At 33.6% G+C, this 20455-nt stretch overlaps 2 protein-coding genes across 2 annotated transcripts; one reads left to right on the plus strand and one right to left on the minus strand.

Moving 5' to 3' along the window:
• The first annotated feature begins 3668 nt into the window (after window positions 1-3668).
• Window positions 3669-7129, plus strand: LOC139844750 (protein DETOXIFICATION 16-like). Its single transcript, XM_071834978.1, has 8 exons — window positions 3669-3936; window positions 4661-5205; window positions 5746-5832; window positions 5951-6007; window positions 6078-6316; window positions 6417-6535; window positions 6687-6773; window positions 6866-7129. Exons 1-8 carry the CDS (start codon window positions 3850-3852, stop codon window positions 6911-6913), a joined length of 1269 nt encoding a protein of 422 aa, XP_071691079.1. The 5' UTR covers window positions 3669-3849; the 3' UTR covers window positions 6914-7129.
• Window positions 7130-7351: 222 nt separating this feature from the next.
• On the minus strand, window positions 7352-11094 carry LOC139844749 (ATP synthase subunit beta, mitochondrial). The gene is made up of 9 exons (XM_071834977.1): window positions 10514-11094; window positions 9828-9903; window positions 9655-9743; window positions 9424-9541; window positions 9237-9340; window positions 8979-9137; window positions 8673-8897; window positions 7792-8103; window positions 7352-7702 (listed from the first exon to the last, which is right to left on the minus strand). Exons 1-9 carry the CDS (start codon window positions 10991-10993, stop codon window positions 7586-7588), a joined length of 1680 nt encoding a protein of 559 aa, XP_071691078.1. The 5' UTR covers window positions 10994-11094; the 3' UTR covers window positions 7352-7585.
• Between the last annotated feature and the right edge of the window lie 9361 nt (window positions 11095-20455).

Raw genomic sequence — 20455 nt, forward strand, 5'->3', positions numbered from 1 at the left:
AATTTAAATCTTATAAATAAAAGATAATACTTAGGTAAATATAAATAAATCATTACACTAATAGAAAATTAAATATTGCTTAAACTATAACTACAATTAGATAAATTTAAACTACAATTACATAAAATTAAACTGCGATTATATTAAACTAATACTACGTTTAATTAAACTAAAATTACGATTACTTATAGACTACAACTCAGTCGGTATAATATCCATCCACACTACCATCACTCTCTTGCGGAATGTGGTCCAAAATACTCTTAGTATACAACTCGACATGTTTAGATTTTTTTATTGCTATTCCGAGTATTTTGGCCCATTGATCATTGTCGTTGAGCCACTCGAATGTCTCCGATGCTTCATCCCAATACGCAAATCAAGTTGTCTCGCAATTAACGTTTCGTCTTAAATAATCAAATAAAGTAGATAAATTAACGACAGATACAACAACATCCAACGTATGTTTATTACCACCGTAGTGTTCCTTCATATTGTCGGTAAAATACTCACCGTCATGAACGTCGAAAGTAACAATGTTAGTAAAAGTCATGTTTTTGAAGTGTAAATTGTATAAAATAGAGAGTGAAATATGAGAGTGAAACAACCGAATGAAAAAATTAAGTAAAAGGAAGTAAATGAAAAAAAAAGAATTAACAGTTAAAAAATTTAAAATTTTGCAAAAAAAAAAAAAAAAAAAAAAAAAATTAGAGATATCACTGTTGGATAGCCAACGCCAGCTCACCAACGCCGGCCCGGTCTCTTTGTGAGTCTCATCCCCACTGTCCATTTTGAAAAAACGCCGGAGATAATAAATGACACCCGAAGCTGTAAGTTCTATTATGCCATTAATGTATGTGAATATGATTTATTGAGAGAAAAAAAGCAAGGGTAATACTATAAAGTAAATAGTAAATACAGTACTTTTATGATATTTTTTTCACTATGTGTTTGTTGTCTAGGATAATTAATATGGGACGGAGAGAGTATAATCTTTTTATTAGTACGGAATAACGCAAGCCTCAAGTCTCAATTTTCTATTATAAATCATTATAACTAGTTCGGGTTCGGCCCGCGCGATGCGGCGGGGCTTTCGGCCTGCGTATTCATATTTAACGTAGCCTTATGTATTTACAGAATGGAAAACGGCTCATGTGTTAAGCGTTGTTGGTGTTGTCGTCTTTACTGTTTTTTAAAATCTGTCCGGTTCGAACGTAGTTAGTTTTGTTTTGTTGATAAAATTATTTCGAGTCTGACGGTGCTGGCGAGAAAATATAACTCGCGGCGAGCATGAAGATACGGGCTGTCGTTATTTTTAGCGTTTTTTTAAAAAGTGTCCATTTCAAACGTACTTTTTATCGTTTTGTTTATAAAATTATTTCGAGTATGACGCTCATGTCGAAAAATTTTAACTCGCGGCGAGCGGAGAGATACGGGCTGTCGTTGTGTTTAGTGTTTTTTGAGAAGTGACCGTTTCGCGTGTAGTTAGTCCCGTTGGGTTCGTAAGATTTTTTCGAGTTGAACGGTGGTCTCGGAAAAATTTAACTCGCACCGAGCGAGAAGATAGGATCCGTTATAAATTCGAGTAGAATTAGTCTCTTTTATTTTAATAAAATTATATATTTACACTTTTTATCCCTGAGAAAGTGTAAATTTGAGGGGCCGTTGTGTAAATATAGAAGAAGTTGAGGGACCATTTGTAATGTGAACGCAAACTTAAAACGACAATTGAATTTAACTGAAGCTACGAAGACCGGCACCACTTTTAGTACGTAAATATTAAATTAAATATTAAATTAAATATTAAATTAATATTAATATTAATATTAATATTAATATTAATGATGTATAATGATAACGAGTCCTTAGAATTTGAAAACTATATAATCAAAGACCTAAGTGTGATATGAAAAAAGCTCGAAGGCAGATATGATATTAATTATCAAGAAATAATGGTGATCATCAATAAATTAAAATGAAAATATTAGTAGATACTCTTAAAAGAATCTTAGAGATTCCTGCTAATGATCTGGTGAAATTATCGTTATATTTTCAATTTAATTATTATTATTCAAACGGTAAGAATAGTGTTGTTTTTGCATGTCCACATCACACATCTCCTCAACATGGTTTGAGCTAGAGGCAATGTTGTAAAAAACGTCTGAGATGACTGTCGCAACGAATTTTACTTGTATATCGTCGCAACGGACCTAAAATGGGTAAAAACGGAAAACAATTAAGAAACGATCAACAACGGTAGAAAAACAGTCAAAACGTTAAAAGAACGGTCGAGACGGATTTTGACCAAAGTTGACTTTTAATATATATATATATATATATATATATATATATATATATATATATATATATATATATATATATATATTAAACATAAACATTATTTGAAATTAAAGGCAAATATTTCAATTTAACATATACATTTGCCTTTAATTTTACATCTTTTTGTTTGAAATGTTTATGCTTAAAAATATATGTAAAAAGTCAAGGTTAGTCAACATCCGTCTCGATCCCGTTTTAATCGTTGTGATGTTTCAAGGTTCCAACCGTATCGACTGCCGTCTCACGTCTTTTACAATAAAGGGTGGCGGCTCCGTGCACCGGCTCCGAGCACGACACAAAAGATTCTGGTCAGCACACCGTGCTACAAGCGTGTCAGTGTCATGGTGGCACTAAACGACGAGCATGCACACTACAACCGACCTAATTATGAAAATCTTAATCCAAATATTAAAATTAATCCATATCAATTCTATCTCACTTTATACTACATGATGCAACTACTTGTAAAAGTCTTTTCTTCTTTTTCTTAAAGACATTTGTTGCCCAAACACATACCAAGAGTTTAGAATACAACTTTAATCAGTTATAAATAGAAAAAAATAATAATATAAACTGAAAATCAAAATTAAATATAGATAAAGATAACAATGGGCAGGGAGGGTTCCGCCGATTCACTTGGGGAGAACCGAAAATGTAATGTTATACAATAATAATTTTGTATGATATTAAAATAATAAATAGTTAATATACAACTCGTTACCGACCCTGATAAAAAATAATATTTTACATATATAATCAATCATTAGGGACTAAATTGGGACATATTTACGCTATTAGGGATGAAATTTGCGGTTTTTAAAATACAGGGATAAAAAAGATAAAAATGAACAAACACAGGGACGATTTTGACAATTTTGTCTAAAATTTTAAGAAACATATAGACACACACAATTAAGTGATACGGAGTATTAAATTACATTGTTGCCTTTTAGTGTGTGAAAACAAAGACACAATTATAAAGAAGTAAAGAAAATAATTAAAACATAACTTTTGTTTAGCTTACTCAAGCGACACAAGCTTTGGAAAAATATTGATTAAAACGTCGCTATCGTTGAGCGTATTCAAACGACGCAGAGTTTCATTTCTTTTGGTATAGTAGCAATTAACAATTTACTAGAAAACAAAATGGTACACAAACATTACAAAAAGTGGACTCAGAATCACCAAATTTTTTACTTGTGATAATGATTTGTCCAAAGTAGTTGATTAAACTATAACATTTTTGTGCAATAAATGATCCTTCTTACATAACTTCAAACTAACTAATAATAGCACACATATTAATTAGACAAATAAATAATGAAAGAAGAAGAAGAATCAAATATTATTCAAGATCCTTTAATTCAAAGGCAATATGATGATGAGGATGAGGAACAAGAGAGTGGATTGAAAAGACGAATAATCGAAGAAGTCAAGAAGCAGATTGGATTAGCAGGGCCACTAATAGCAGTAAGCTTATTACAGTATTGTTTAGAAGTGATATCAATCATGTTTGCTGGTCATCTTGGACAACTTTCACTTTCAAGTGCTTCCATGGCCACCTCTTTTGCTTCATTCACTGGTTTCAGTGTCTTGGTGAGTCACCATTTATGTTCAAATCTAACAAAATCTAGGGTTAACTTTGACTTTCACTTTTGTAGCACAAGATGGTCTTAATCACATACTAATAGCAGGTTGAAAGATGAGTATCTTTGTGAATATTTGAAAAGAAAAAAAAAATAGGTTTGTAATGAGAAATAAAGTGTTTGAATAAGCTAGATATGATTACACTTTGAAACTAATCTGAAAGTTTGCTAAGTAACAATCAAGTACATGTGATATAATTTAACTTTTAAAACTTCTAGAGCTTTAGCCTTTAGGAGTGGTGAGTTCCACCCAAAGTTCCATCAAAGTTTCACTTGTGGAACTTCGAAACTAAACTCAAAGTTTCAAACTCCCACCAAAGTTACTTCCGAAGTGCTACTTTGGACGTTGAGTTTTGTATTGTTCTTATTACTTTATTAGTATTTTTCTAGGAATTTGCTAACGACGGGCTTTAAGGCGGTTGTTAACGTGCATATAATGGTTGTACATGACGGTTACACATTGACTCTACATTGGCACTGTTAATGAATTGTACAACCATTTTATGCGCGTTAACGACAGCCCGTCGTTAGCAAATTCCTTTTTCCTATTGGTTCATGTATACACCTAAACCAGGACATTGAACTACTCATCCACTTTTTATCTTCAAAGTTCCCGAAAAATACTAATCTGGACACCGAATATGACACGCCACCCCACCTTATGCTCTTAATAGTTAGGAATGGGAAGTGCATTAGAGACGCTATGTGGACAAGCGTACGGAGCTAAACAATACCATATGCTAGGAATCGAAATGCAACGAGCAATGCTTACACTCACGATCGTAAGCATTCCTATTGCATGTATTTGGTTTTACACCACTACTATCTTTATACATCTCGGTCAGGATCAAGAAATATCAATCGGAGCAGGAATTTTTATGCAGTGGATGATTCCAAGCTTATTTGCTTACGGTTTACTTCAATGTCTAAACAGATTTCTTCAAACGCAAAATATTGTAGTTCCTATGATGATTATTTCTGGGGTTACAGCTTTGTTCCATATATTTCTTTGTTGGGTCCTTGTGTTTAAACTAGGACTCGAAATCAGAGGTGCTGCATTGGCTAATACGATATCGAATTGGATCAATGTCGTTTTGATGGGGATGTATGTTAAGTTATCTCCTGCTTGTGCACACACATGGACCGGTTTCTCAATAGATGCCATGAATGATCTTGTTAGCTTCGTTAAACTTGCTGTTCCTTCTGCGTTTATGATTTGGTATGTTACTATGATCAAATGATTATGTGGCAATTTAAACTCATTTACTTACAAATCGGTTGGTTTCTGTTGTGTTTTATCTCTAACCGGTAAAATGGGTAAATATAAAATAGTCATTCTATCAAACTAGTCAAAAATCAATCATAGTGTACTTTTTTTGGGTAAGCAAGGAAACCCTCCTATGAACGAGCATATTGGCTCCCCCATAGAAGGTAAAACCTCGGGTAATCAAGCCTCCCGAGTGCGAGACCTGGTACCGGGTGAATTGCGCATTATGTGCACCCTCTAGTCACACTCCTTTTTTGAACAATTTGGCATAGCCAAGAATTGAACCCGGGTGGTGTGCTTCATTGGGCAACTCGGTGGCCACTCAGATCATATTGTACTTTTGATACCCAGAAGTTTTTTATCCTGTTTAAAATACATTATAAGTGTTTTGAGTCAAACCAACCCATTTTGACCTGTACGTAAAGCAGACAGCTTGTTACCCAAATCACTCGAAATACCCTTTTGCTAACTCAACTTAAGCTTGTGCTGCAGCCTTGAATATTGGTCGTTCGATATGGTTGTTCTATTATCTGGTCTTCTTCCCAATCCAAAGTTAGAGACATCTGTATTATCAATCAGGTTGACTTATTGACCTTTCTATCATATTAATGTTCCTTATCCAAACTAATAAGTGATTTGCAGCTAAAACATAAGTTGAGTCAAGTTTATTTATGATTGTTTCATATTTTTTTTGCAGCCTTAACACATGTTGGATGGTGTATATGATCTCTGTTGGTCTTGGTGGAGCAATAAGGTTAGTGATGCTTATGATCATCATCATCAGTTATACATGTTGATTATAACACGTCGTAATTAAATTGCAGTACAAGAGTTTCAAATGAATTAGGTGCTGGAAGACCAAAAGCTGCACGTTTGGCTGTTTCTGTTGTGGTTGTTATAGCAATATTGGAAGGACTCGTAATTGGAACCGTTACTATTTTGGTACGCCACGTTTGGGGAAAGTTATATAGCAACGACGAAGAAGTTATTAGTTACGTAGCAAAAATGATGCCGTTACTTGCCTTGTCGGATTTCTTAGATGGATTTCAGTGTGTTCTTTCAGGTACTCAGTTTCAAAATTGGGTTCATTTGCGTTTCTTTATTTTATTTGATTTGATTTATTTAATTATAATTATAATTATGTTTTAATAAACTTATAATAGGTGCTGCTAGAGGATGTAGGTGGCAAAATGTTTGTGCAGTTATAAATCTTGGAGCTTACTACATTGTAGGGATTCCTTGTTCATTGCTCTTTGCTTTTATTCTCCATGTTGGAGGCATGGTAAGATTTACTTCTTACCTGTAACGTCGGTCCCACATAAGTTTGCGGGTCCCACATATCATAAATACTGGCTTATAATATGTACACTGAGTGATTGGACTCGCTACTTTTGCCAACATATAGTTGCTTATGAAGATTGGTTGTGTTTTAGGGGTTATGGATGGGAATCATATGTGCGCTTTCTATACAAGTTGTGGTGCTTATTGCGATTAACTTGTCCACTGATTGGACTAATGAGGTAGTTAACGGTTAAATCTTGTTTAACTTCTTTGCTCGTCAGGTACAGTTATTAAACCATATAGCTAATGATTTTATTTTGAATGTTTTTAGGCAAGGAAAGCTGTATATCGAATTCAAACAAGCGTAGATATCGATTAATATAGTTAATATACTCAGTAAATTGTAACGACTTTACTGTCCTCCATAACATAAATATTTTAAAGATTGTAAGAGAGATTTGATCACTTCTAGTTGCATAAGCTTGAATAAATACTAATACAGATCATTAGAACTTATTTCGATGGTCAAGCAGATAGTTGACTCGTTAACTAACACTACCATTGTCCAGTTCAAGGTTGCAACAAGGAGTACCGGTCACGAAGCACTTGGATGTTGACCAAGTTTTGTCTGAATTTCCGAGTTACCTAGTAAATCGCGAATTTTGTCCGAGTACTCTTTGAGTTGCAAAAACCGAGTAGTAGCCGAGTAATTCCAAGATCGGTCCGGTTTGAAGTTGGTTCAAGTATCAGTAGCATTATGGTTACTTTACAGCAAGTTTAACACACAAAATCGAAAAATAGAAAATAAAGAAATGTACACCAACAATTGTCCCTCTTATTATAAGAATAAAAAGCCGAAAAGAGGGATTTTTGTTGAGGCTCAACCTCGTCTTCCTTTCATTGCAATAAAATCAAAAAAACAGGGATCCACAATAAATGCCAAGTAAATCTCAGTTTTCTGAAAATAAAACTCCTGGCACATTCAGCACCATATCAATATAATTATTCATTTTTTCGCAACTATCAAGGGGCGAGAATCGGGGAAGAACGTCTAAGAAGAAGCAGATTCCTTGGCGATCTTCTCCGCCTTGGCAATAACTTCATCGATTCCTCCAACCATGTAAAACGACTGTTCAGATAAGTCATCGTACTTGCCATCCAACACTCCCTGCACAACCAGATACACATCCGAACCAATTAGTACACGAACTAACGTTTCAAAACAAAAACAAAAAAATAGTAATTGACGAAACTGACCTGAAAACTAGCAATGCTCTCCTTGAGTTCAACATATTTACCAGGGGCACCAGTGAAGACTTCAGCAACATGGAAGGGTTGACTTAAAAACCTTTGAATTTTGCGAGCACGAGCAACAGTCAACTTGTCATCTTCACTAAGCTCGTCCATTCCTAGAATAGCAATAATATCTTGAAGATTCTTATAATTCTGAAGAACTTTTTGTACGCCACGAGCTGTATTGTAATGGTCTTCTCCCAAAATGTGTGGTGACAGCATACGAGATGTAGAATCAAGAGGATCGACAGCCGGGTAAATACCAAGTTCAGATATCTGGCCATTCATATCAGAACGGATTATTATTGGTTATTATACTTTGGACCAATATGATATACACTAATTATTTACCCACATGAGAACGGGTCAAACTTAAACAAAAACTTCATCATATAATTCAAATATTATACGTACTAGTTTTAAGCGTTAAAACGCCAATTATTGATAAAGCAATTATATAAGAGAGATGAAGGTTTGTAGGTCAGTATGATCCTATCCAGCCAGTTTGACCCACGGTTGCAAAAATCACTACTCGAGGAGTACTCGGTCGGGACGTTTTGAGGAGTACCCCGAAACTCGGGTAGTACTCACTTGAATGTTGACCAAGTTTAACTTTGACAGATTTTGACTGAATTTTAACCGATTTTCCGAGTAATCCCTAATTTAATTTGACCAAGTACTCCCCCGTTTTGCAAAAACTGAGTGCTCGCCGAGTAATTCCGAGTTCAACAAAACTAGTTTGACCCATACTGAAAATCACCAGTTTGACTGCCAAACAAACCCTGCAATTCATCGTCACCAACATAGACACAGAACCAGCATAATGTGAAGGATAACACAGTTACCTGTCTAGAAAGCACAGTTGTGGCGTCCAAATGAGCAAACGTTGTGGCAGGAGCAGGATCAGTCAAATCGTCAGCAGGCACGTAAATAGCTTGGACAGATGTAATGGAACCTTTCTTAGTTGTTGTGATACGTTCTTGAAGACCACCAAGATCTGTAGCCAAAGTTGGTTGGTAACCGACAGCAGACGGAATACGACCAAGCAAAGCAGACACCTCAGAGTTAGCCTGCACAGTAGAAACATCACTCAATCACACAATCATGAAGATTATGTAAAGTGCAGTGGATATTTACAAGATTAACCCTACCTGGGTAAAACGGAAAATGTTGTCAATAAAAAGAAGCACATCTTGGCCTTCAGCATCTCTGAAATGTTCAGCTACAGTTAATCCGGTTAGCCCAACACGTGCACGAGCACCTGGGGGTTCGTTCATTTGACCGTAGACAAGTGCACACTTGCTCTCACTCTAGAAACATAAAGAAACAATCAGAAAACGGTGAAAACAAAAAATATAAAAAAGGGTAGAATTTTTAAAGAAAATATCGAGTTACAACAATTTACACACCTGCTTATCACCTAGCTTAATGACACCACTTTCCATCATTTCTCTATACAAATCATTACCTTCTCGGGTCCGTTCTCCAACACCAGCAAAAACGGAGAAACCACCTGAGATGAAATAGAAAAAGAAAAGGGTCCATAAGCACATTACGTATAAAAAAGTGTTGAATCGTTTTGTAGCATCTACCAACCATGGGCCTTGGCAACATTGTTAATAAGTTCCATAATAAGTACAGTTTTTCCTACACCAGCACCACCAAACAACCCAATCTTTCCTCCCCTTTGGTATGGAGCAAGAAGATCAACAACCTATAACAACAACAAAATCGATTAACCGACAATTTTAGTACAAAAACATTGGTCTGAGTTGTTTTCTCAACAAAGTCCTAACCATCGTAAGAAAGACTACAATGATCAATTACCTTGATTCCAGTAACAAGGATCTGTTGCTCTGTTGCTTGCTCAACGAATGCTGGCGCTTCTCTGTGAATTGGTAAGTAGTGATCGGTCTCTGTTTACATAATCAAAAATAGTTATGATTACATGTCAAAAAAACAGATGGAAAACATTACATTTAACAAGATAAGAAACTTACTAATTTCGCCTCTATGATCTATTGGCTCTCCAATAACATTGATGATACGTCCAAGAGTTGCTCTACCAACAGGTACCTATCAAAAGATATGAATTAGCCAAATAAACCTTTGCATATAAAGTTAAAACCTAGTTCGTCATATGTTACAAATATCAAACGAAAAAAAAATAACACAAAGTATCAAACTTCGCCATCTTTGCTAATGTATGCATCAAACAGTTCAACAAAACCATTAAATGTATTAACCTTCAAAAAAAACTGCTAGCTGATATACATTCCATCCTATAACATGTAATATAGTACTGTGGGTCTGGCACCGATTATAATGATGTGGCGACTGCATGGCTTCATATATAGCTGACATGTCATCCCAATATGTGGTCACCCACTTAAGATATCAATGGGTGCATACAATAGCAAATTAGGGTACTTCAACATAGACAACATAATTTTTTATTTAATTCCAATTTCAATTTCAATTCCAATAAACATAATAGCAAAAAATGAAGCATGATAGCTACCAGTGTAACTTGCCCTAGATATTACTGATGCAATATAAAAATCAATATTTCAACATAAAACAAGCTACATATCCAATAAAAACTAAACCTCATACAATAAATCAATACATTTCAGAAAATGAATCAAGGGGAATAATATAAATATACATTCATATATATACTTACAGTGATAGGAGACCCAGTGTTGAGAACGCGTTGACCACGAACAAGACCTTCAGTACCATCCATAGCAATAGTTCTAACCATATTTTCCCCCAAATGTTGAGCAACTTCCAACACTAACCTAATCGAATTATCCAAAACCTCTAACGCCGTTAAGATCGGAGGTAATCCTTCACTAAATCTCACATCAACAACAGCACCAATAACCTGACACACCTGTCCAATCGAACCAGCACCAGTGAACTCATCAGTGATCTTTCCGACATTAGATCCTTCATTTCCGGTAGCCGGAGGCGATTTAGACGGAGCGGCGGCGGCCGAAGTTGCATAGTTGACTACACGGTTGAGAAAGTAACCGGTAGGGTTAGGGTGAGATTGAGATCGTGTGCGTGCGGATCTACCGGAATGAGTGAACGAAGATCTGGACGGTGATCGGTGGAGCGATGATCGAAGGAGTGAGGCGGCAAGCCTCCGGGAAGCCATGACGGAGATAAAGTAGAGAGATGAAAATGAAGTTAGGGTTTGAAAATGTGAGAACCGAGTCGTCTCGGACCAGCAGACACTAGAAGTTGTGCCTTTTATTGGTCGACTGTGCGTACTGCGTTGAGTGTAAGGGAACCTTTTTTACATATGCTTTTTGTTTTTGTTTCCATTTTACATAATAATTAATAATTAATAATTAACATAATTAAATAAATAATAAATAAATCAATCAATAAATAAACCTTCAATTAGATTTTAGAAAATCACCCTATCCAATCCAAAAAATGATTTTATTATAAGTTATTCTTTTCCAACTCAATTTCTAATCAACTTTTACCACATCACTTTATCCAATACTAGTTTTAAGACCCGCGGATTCGCGGGATTTTTTTAAAGAAAAATTGTTGTTGTGAAATCTATGTTTATTGTAACGTAGTAAACTTGAGATCGATGAAAAAAAAATCACAATCTCGAGAGATATTGTATAGCAATTCAATTGAACTTTTTGGCAATAAGTTTTGCGATGCCCCAACAGTCATTCGCGTGGAACCTACGGAATCAACTAATTTCAGGTTAGTTTTGTCCCCCATGGTTGCTTTACAAACAAATGTGTCTCTTAACATAAACATTCAAGGTATCCACTTGGGCGTTGGATATGTCTCATTTGATCTTGCTGGATCTTTATTTAATGAAAGTTCTTTATTGTAATCACATTTCTTTTATGAATCATGTGTGAAATGCTGTTCTAACAATAAATAGATAACTTGACCAAATTACAAGATTTCTTGATTTATATTCATTTGCAAAAGGTACCTATCATCAGTTATCCGTTATTGAAGAGGGTAAATTATTTGTCTAAGGTATGTGTGAATTTACTTAATGCTCTTCTTGCACACAATTGATATTGGTGAACTTCTATTAGTGTTATGACAGGTGCCACCCAGAAAGTTGTATCAGGAGGATCCTGTGCCACTGAAAAACAAAATCTATAACAGAAAAAGAATCAACATTGTATAAGCAATTTTATTCAGTATTCATTTACACGCATGTTCAATATGCACACTATCACTGAAGATATATCCATTTGTTTGAATTATTGACATCATTATCTAATGAAACACAATTAAAATGCACAGTATAATTATAGAGCATTACCTACAAAGGTTCGAGAAAGTGCCCAATTTACATGAACGTTTAACGTACGGAAAGGTGATATCCTGACAATTTTATAATATACACTGTGTATCATAAAAAAGAAAAAAAATGGTTGTAGGTCAAGTCGATCCTACTCATTTTGGTGTACACCCAATAATATTCATTTTTGACCCGCCCATTATGCGAAAATTTGACATTTAGTTATATTTTATCACCAATTCCAATTTACTACTTAAGTGGATTCGGCTAATGTAGTATCATTCAAATTAGTATTATCGTGATACTATATCTTTTGACCCGCCCATTTTGATATCTACTCTAATGTAGAATAATAAAAGACTATACTAAAACATTAAAATGAATATTATTGGGTATCTACTCTAATGTCAGGTATAAAAGACTTTATACCAGACATTCTATGTAATACCTGGCCTGATTAAATGTTAAAGACTGAGTTCCATGTAAACCAAACCCGTCTTCAGTTGATCCAAATTCAAATGTTTTCATCTCCCACGGCACTTAAGACCTCTTTGAACTCGAATTCTGTTAAAAGTTGAAAGACACATATAGTTTCAGTTAGTCACTCGTTAGTCTACCATATGAAGTAACTCAAAATTTTCATACAAATCAGGGTGTTTGTTTATAGTATATCTTATTATACAAATGTTATGAAGAAAAATTAGTAAGAAAATTAAACAAAATGAAGATGAATATATTTATTTATAATATGATATATGTCAATCCATTAGTCTACGAATTATGGTATCCTAGCATGGTAAGATGTTGTAACATCTCACATATATGTGCTAATTTGGGGAAATTCAATTCCACTTACTCCCATCAACATCAAGCACCTACAAACGATTTTGACTTTTAGATGACATATATCTTTTAGAATTATTCAGCGAATAGTTTCAATTTCAATTTCAGTTACGCATATCTTTCCAGTTAACATGTATAGGCGAAAATAAAAAGGATATAAATAAGACTACAGAGATATCAACATGACGGAATTGGAATTATTAAAAAAAGTTTTTTTTCACATCACAAATACCTTTACACTAACCATAGCATTTGTCATATCCCTGGTTAAGAGATTCAGAGGCGTGAAAGCAACAACAACAACTATTAGAGATTAGTTGAATTAATATTGATACGTAACAAAAAAATGGTAGATGTAAAGAAGTGAGAAATGATGTATTATGAATTACTCCGGTATTCATACCAATTGATTGGGGAAAACGAAGAGAGAAAAATTGACTTGAGAAGTTTTAAAATTTTGATGATAGGATCAAATTAAAAGGGATAAGGATTATCTCTTAAAATTTCAATCTCTAATAAAGATTGATGGGTTATTAATTCAAATTTCACGTTTTTAATATTGTAGTTAATATATTGAATTAGTTGACAAAAAAATATATTATTACCAAAAAAGTTCAAAATTTTGTTTTGTAACTTTGACCAAGTATAATCGTGATATGCAATGTAAATCAAATGTTAATAAAATCCTGCAAATCAAATCATCATATAATCCCGGATACACGGAATTCACAAATTTAAAAATCGTTTTTTTAAATGTGTAGTCAATATGTTGAACCATAACATAAATAGATATATTTATTGATTAACTGATTAATTGATTGATGAAGGTTAATTAAGAGATTTTAAATGTTTAATGAAGGGTAATTAAGAGATTTTAAATGTCATTTAGCTAATCACTTCTAATTGTTAGCTAATGTTGAAAATGGGTGGCTAGGATTGAATCTTTATGTTGATCATATGGTAATAAATGGGTTTTATGTTTTAATGAGGAAAGATAATGCTCCTCTTTTAATATATTAAAGAGATTTGACACAAAAACTGACACACCAGTTAAAAAATGTCAGAAACTAACATTTCAATATCACAGTCAAATTCCACTTTTTGATTAAAAAGTGCACTAAGTGCCTTTGACGTTACAGTCACAGTTAGAAATAGTCTAACATCTATCTTCCATTAGAATATGGTGTTAACGCACGCCAACTTTTCACAAAAATATGCACCGTTGCGCTAAGGTTTCCGTCAGCCAGCTCAGCACATGTAGGTCCCAATTCTTGTTAAATTTGATGATAGTTCACCTTTTAAATATTTTTTTTATTAATACAGTAGAAAATTAATTTAGGGAAGGAAGATGGTCATATATATTCCATTTATCTATCTAATATATTATACTATATATATATATATATATATATATATATATATATATATATATATATATATATATATATATATATATTAACTGAAATTTATTATTTATTTATCAGCTAACAATTAAAAACTATTTAAGGATATACATGTGTAATTATTAAGTTAATTGAATATTAATAAAACCAATTTAATATAAATAATAATTAATTAATGCAGATAATTGTAAATAAATAGATTATAGAGTTTTTTTATAGTGTAAAAACTAATAATGGAGTAAAAAATAATAATAATAATAATCATAATCTTAATAATATAATATAATATAATATAATATAATATAATATAATATAATATAATATAATATAATATAATATAATCAATTGATCTCATTAACTTTATAAACTTCATAATTATAGAATTCATAGTTGAATCTTATCTTTAAGTGATATAAAATTTCTACATGAGATCTATATTGTTGTATCTTCAACAACTCCAGAAAAAAAGACAAAATTGATGGCCTGCAGGCTATGAATATTCGCATCTTCCGTCTCCACCATATTTATCTTTACATTGTCTATAACAACTATAATCGCTTTTGCATTCAAGCGGGTCCAATACATAATAACATGTGTCGCCATTTACACTAAAAACTCCATCTGAAATTATAAGTTAATTTATAGACAATTACACATTTGATACAAATCATATTTTCCTAACGATAACAAATAATATTAGAATGTAAGTACGTTGTTTGTGATGTTAGTATGGCTCATCTCAATTGTAATATATAATTGTGAAAATAAGTAAAAATAATTTATTTTTTAAATAAACAAATAAAAATTGTAATGAATAAGATTTGATAATAGTTTAACACATAAATATACAAACCTGTAATAACAAAAAAAAAATAGTACTGAGAAAAAAGTGTTTAAATAACTAGTCATGTTGAAGTATAATTATACTCATGAATCACTAAAACTTATTTGACATATATAAATGGCAGCATTGATGGTGTTTGTTAGACTATCAGTTACTCAACAACTTCTATTTTATTTATGTATGACAAAATTAAATGTGTATTTATTGTTGTTATTATAAAATTAGGAGTATTAGAAACTCCATATGAAATTATAAGTTAATTTATAGACAATTAAACATTTGATACAAATCATATTTATTTAACGATAATAAATAATATTAGAAAGTAAGTATGTTGTTTGTTATGTTAGTATGACTCAACTCAATTGTATAGATGAGCCATTAGAATTAGTTACATTAAACGATATTTGACTCATATATACAATTGAATTGGACCTACAAACATAACAAATAACTTACTTACATTATGTAATAAATAATCGTGAAAATAAGTAAAAGTAATATATTAACAAATAAAATTTGTAATGAATTAGGTTTAATAATAATTTAACACATAAATATACAAACTTGTAGTAACAAGAAAAAGTAGTATGTGATGACCCGTCCAAATCCCTTTAGACGAATACATCATTCATTGATTTCATAGTGAGGTTTTGACCTCTATATGATACGTTTTGTAAACATTGCATTCTTTTGAAAAGGCACACCATAAATGACTATATAAATCCAAGGTTTTCGACATCTGATGATTTCTACGTATAGACAATCACCGTATATAATAGTTTTTAACAATACATCCGGTGACAATACAGTCAAATAAGAAACATGGTGATGATTTTGTGAATGCAAAGTTTTCTCGAATAAAGCATGTATGACTCCATGCACATAGCTTGTATAACGTATAAGCAAACAGCAGAAGACTTCTAGAAACCTGAGAATAAATACGCTTAAAAGTGTCAACACAAAGGTTGGTGAGTTCATAGTTTTAATGTTGCGCATAATCTGTATAAAAAGGTGGATCACAAGATTTCAGTTGCTTCATCCAGAAACGTTGTAACAACCCAAACCAAACCACGAACAATCCACTTAAAATACCAAAATAAAAAAAAAATTGTTCGTTCAGCAACTGGCGCGGCGCGCCATAAGGCCGCGCGGCGCGCCAAACTGGTCTGTCCCAAAAAGTTTGAAATGCGAAAAAGATTGGCCACTTCCCGACCTAATTAGACAAAACGCTTTTAACCACATGTTCAAATATGTAAAACTAACACGTTCCATTTATAAAAAGGGTTTTACGACACCGGGCCCACATATGCCCAAATTACCCCTTTAAGTACAAATACAAGTTTTCGACCACAAGACTTTTAATACAAAACAAAGCCGAGCATGGCGATTGGGGATAAGCTACCCAATCCTAATCAATCCAAAAGCGAGCCTTCTAAAGTAACTACGCAAGTCCACTAGTCCCCGCTTACCCGAGCCACCGCATCCATGCAATCTATAAAAAGTCAACAACGAGAGGGTAAGCTAACGCTTAGTGAGTGATAACATACTACATACATATATATGCATAAAATGGACACGCCACACAAATAATCAAATACCGCATACCGGAGCATCCAAGCATAAAGGAAAGCTAAGCTAAGCATACCGTATAATCACTAAGCAACAAGCTAATAACAACAACCATAAAGTAAGTCACCAACGACGATGTGAACAACGCCAACAAGCTACACCCGGAGGGTTAGCTACATCACAACAATACAACAATCTATATATAACAATATATATACGAATAAGGTTAACCCATTAACCCATTACCGAAATACCAAACACCACAATGAAGATTGGCCGAACTACACGAGCCTTAGTAATCCGAAACCACACGAGATTACTATCTTCAACAAGACAACATCGAGGTTGGCCGAACTACACGAGCCTTAGTAATCCGAAATCACACGAGATTATTACCTCAATAAGATGACCGAACTACACGAGTCATCGTGAATCCGAACTACACGCGATTCACTTCTTCAATAACAAAACCCACGGTCACGGGATTATAAAGTCCACCACATCGGGGTTATCCGAAACCACATCACAATACATGTGATAACGTACACACAAGTGTACGCCTCGCCATAAGGAGGTCAACCAAAATGCACAACCGTGCCAATTAGACCTATACACAAATCCATCAAAATCACCTATATGTGAAGTGAGCTCTATAACCGAGAACCACTTCACCCGACCCGCACCCATCCTACACATACATATGCACATAGGATATTAACACTCACCTTGTCACCTTGATGAAACGCTTCCAAATAATCCGCAACTCGTCAATGGAAAGCACCTATTCCATAATCATAAATACCACAACACAATTAGGATGGATTTACAAACCAACCCAATTCGACACTTAGTGCAATTTTGACCCAATTGCACTTTCAAGCATAAACCGTGCCCAAGCTAACCAATAATCACTAACACAAGTGATAACGGTCCTAATATGCCAATTAAACCCGAACACAAGTGTTAAACACCTATCGTTCTCAAAATTGCCCATAAACCCTAATTTTGACCCATTAAGTCAAAATCTCACCAATTACAAGTTTTGACACCAAAACATATTTAACTCGGTTTTATACTTCAACTTAATCCATTTTAAGTTTATAAACCTCATCGAATCGACATTCGGGTCATAATCATCAACAAACCCTAACTTTGACTCTAGTCAAAATTAGTCAACCACAAGAACCCTAAAGGTCTCCAATACATCAATAATCACTAATACTAGTGATTATACACCATTCTCAAGTCTTAAACATGGTTAAATCATTAACCAACCCAAAACCCGCCTTTAACACTTATAAACCCGAATCTTGGTGTTAATCTTCAATTAACAACTAAATGGGTTCCATCTATGAATCATACAATCAAAAGCTCCAAATTTGAATGATGAATACAAAAACAAAATTCGGAGTTAGAGCTTACCACTAGTATCACCGTGTAGCTAAGAACGAGGAGAACAAACTTATCTACTACGCCAAAGATCAAAACCCGCTTCTTTCTTTCCAAAAATCCCTTTGAGTCAAATGGGGTGTTTGAGTTTTTGAGAGAAAATGGAAAGAAAAGGAAAAAGAAATAAGGAAATGAAATGGGTGGATGAGGTTAAGTCCTCAAATCTGGCTCAAACGCGAAAAGACCAAAATACCCCTTTAAAAGCTCTAAAATAACAAAAGGAGTCTGCCAGCGACATATGGCGCGGCGCGCCATAACCCCGCGCGGCGCGCGACTGGGCAGAATCAGAATCCAGGTCTTACAAACGTTTATCAAAATATTCTACAAGACTGAGCACCCTGGTAACTAAACTTTAACGTCTATATAATAAGTACCCCTGTTTTAACATACATGCAACTAACATGTACAATACACGCAAACCAACGTGTACTAAACTCAAATAGCATATGTCCGCTTTATAGTTCAGACTAGGGTCTCTATACCTGGAACGGACGGGGATGTCAAGCCCTATGGATCCATATACAACTATTCGCGCCCACCAGTTCTTATAACCCGCAGTTACTAGTTACCAAAGCTAAGGGATTTTCGGTTCAAACTCAGTGTAGAATTTAGTATGTACTTGTGTCCATTGCATTTAAAATAAAGTGCATGTATTCGCAGCCCAAAAATATAGATTGCAAAAGCAATTAAAAAGGGAGCAAATGAAACTCACCTTAGCATTACATAAGGTCATTCACCGAAATGTGACCGAAACTCGGAATGCAAAATAACCGTAGATCTCAACCTAGAAAACATATGCTGGTCAATACATGTCTAACAAGCTAGGTCAGGTCATAGTTATCACAATCCTAATGCTCGAGACCGGCATGAAAAAGTTAACAAAAGTCATCTCAAAAAGTCAACTTTAACAATTGTTTAACAAAACGAGACGTGTCTTATATAAGAATTCATTTACTCGACTAGTAGTATTCAAAAATCCAATTTATTAATCTTTTTAACAAGTTGTTTAAATATTAATTGTAGATTCAAAAGCAATTTCAATTAACATCAATCATAATTCAGTTGACCATAGCTTTTAATCCGTTCATCGAAATCACGCGATTTCTAAATGAAAAGTTATTAATTTTTCGATAGCTTTCCAACGACATACATATCATATACTATATATCAGTAGCATATGTATTAAATTCGTGATTCATCATAACCTATTTAACGACGAAATTAAGCATACAAGCATGCATAATCATATATTATCGAGCACTAGACATGGATACCCTATTAATATGTAAAAGATAAGATATGAATGCTCACGTATCAATATTGTGATTCAATATTGCAGGAAAGTACGTAGACGCAACGGAGATGACAAATGAAAGGTTAGCCTTTGATTCATCCATGGTACTCACGAACATTACCCATAACCTCCATAGCTATAACCCATAATTTTCCTAGCTTCATCCCGCTCAAAAACCCGTTTTGAAAATAACTCGCTCATGACCTCGTCGTAGTATTTTATGTATAATAATACTAATACTAATACTACTAATAATAATATTAGGATTAATAATAATAATTTTAATAATAATAATAATAAATATAAATAATATATTAAGAAACAGAGAGTTTGAGAAAAAGATGTGTCTTCAATCAGCAGAATGCTCGAGCTTTTATATACCATTTGTGAGACAGACGGCTCCGCGATCGCGATGTGTTTAGGCCTTGGAGCTCCGCGATCTCGAAGGTGACAGATCTAGCTCATCCAATTTTGTTTGCAAGCTTGTCGACATAATATTATATTTATATATAATATATATAATTTATTTTAATTAATTATATATTATATTATATTCTCGTACATAGTTGACTTGTAACAATAGCTCCGTTGTCTTGTACGTTGATGCCCGATTTATGTCTCGGTTCCGGTTTTTCGAATGTCTTTTCGTACACTTTAAAATCTTGTACATTACGTTTCGCGGCTTATACTTTCGTTAATAGTTAGGCTTAAATCATCGATAAACTATATTATCCGAAGTATAACTTTTATATTTGAGTGTTTTGGTCATTTACTTCTATAAATTGTCGCCTCATTATCTATTAAAGTATATTAATAATATTGGAACGTTTTATATCTAAATTACGTTCTTTTAACAAAACATTTTAATAATAAAAATTCTATTATATTGAAAACGTTTTCTTACATTAAATATTATGATAGTT

The sequence above is a fragment of the Rutidosis leptorrhynchoides genome, chromosome 4, assembly GCF_046630445.1.
Source record: "Rutidosis leptorrhynchoides isolate AG116_Rl617_1_P2 chromosome 4, CSIRO_AGI_Rlap_v1, whole genome shotgun sequence".
Taxonomy (NCBI): Eukaryota; Viridiplantae; Streptophyta; class Magnoliopsida; order Asterales; family Asteraceae; genus Rutidosis; species Rutidosis leptorrhynchoides.

Coding starts and splice junctions, on each gene's coding strand:
- LOC139844750 (XM_071834978.1), top strand. CDS start 3,850: ATGTTTGCTGGTCATCTTGGACAACTTTCACTTTCAAGTGCTTCCATG. Junction 6,536..6,686: donor TTCTCCATGTTGGAGGCATG/GTAAGATTTACT, acceptor GTTGTGTTTTAG/GGGTTATGGATGGGAATCAT. Junction 6,774..6,865: donor CCACTGATTGGACTAATGAG/GTAGTTAACGGT, acceptor GAATGTTTTTAG/GCAAGGAAAGCTGTATATCG.
- LOC139844749 (XM_071834977.1), bottom strand. CDS start 10,993: ATGGCTTCCCGGAGGCTTGCCGCCTCACTCCTTCGATCATCGCTCCAC. Junction 9,744..9,827: donor AGATCATAGAGGCGAAATTA/GTAAGTTTCTTA, acceptor TTATGTAAACAG/AGACCGATCACTACTTACCA. Junction 8,898..8,978: donor ACATTTTCCGTTTTACCCAG/GTAGGGTTAATC, acceptor TCTACTGTGCAG/GCTAACTCTGAGGTGTCTGC.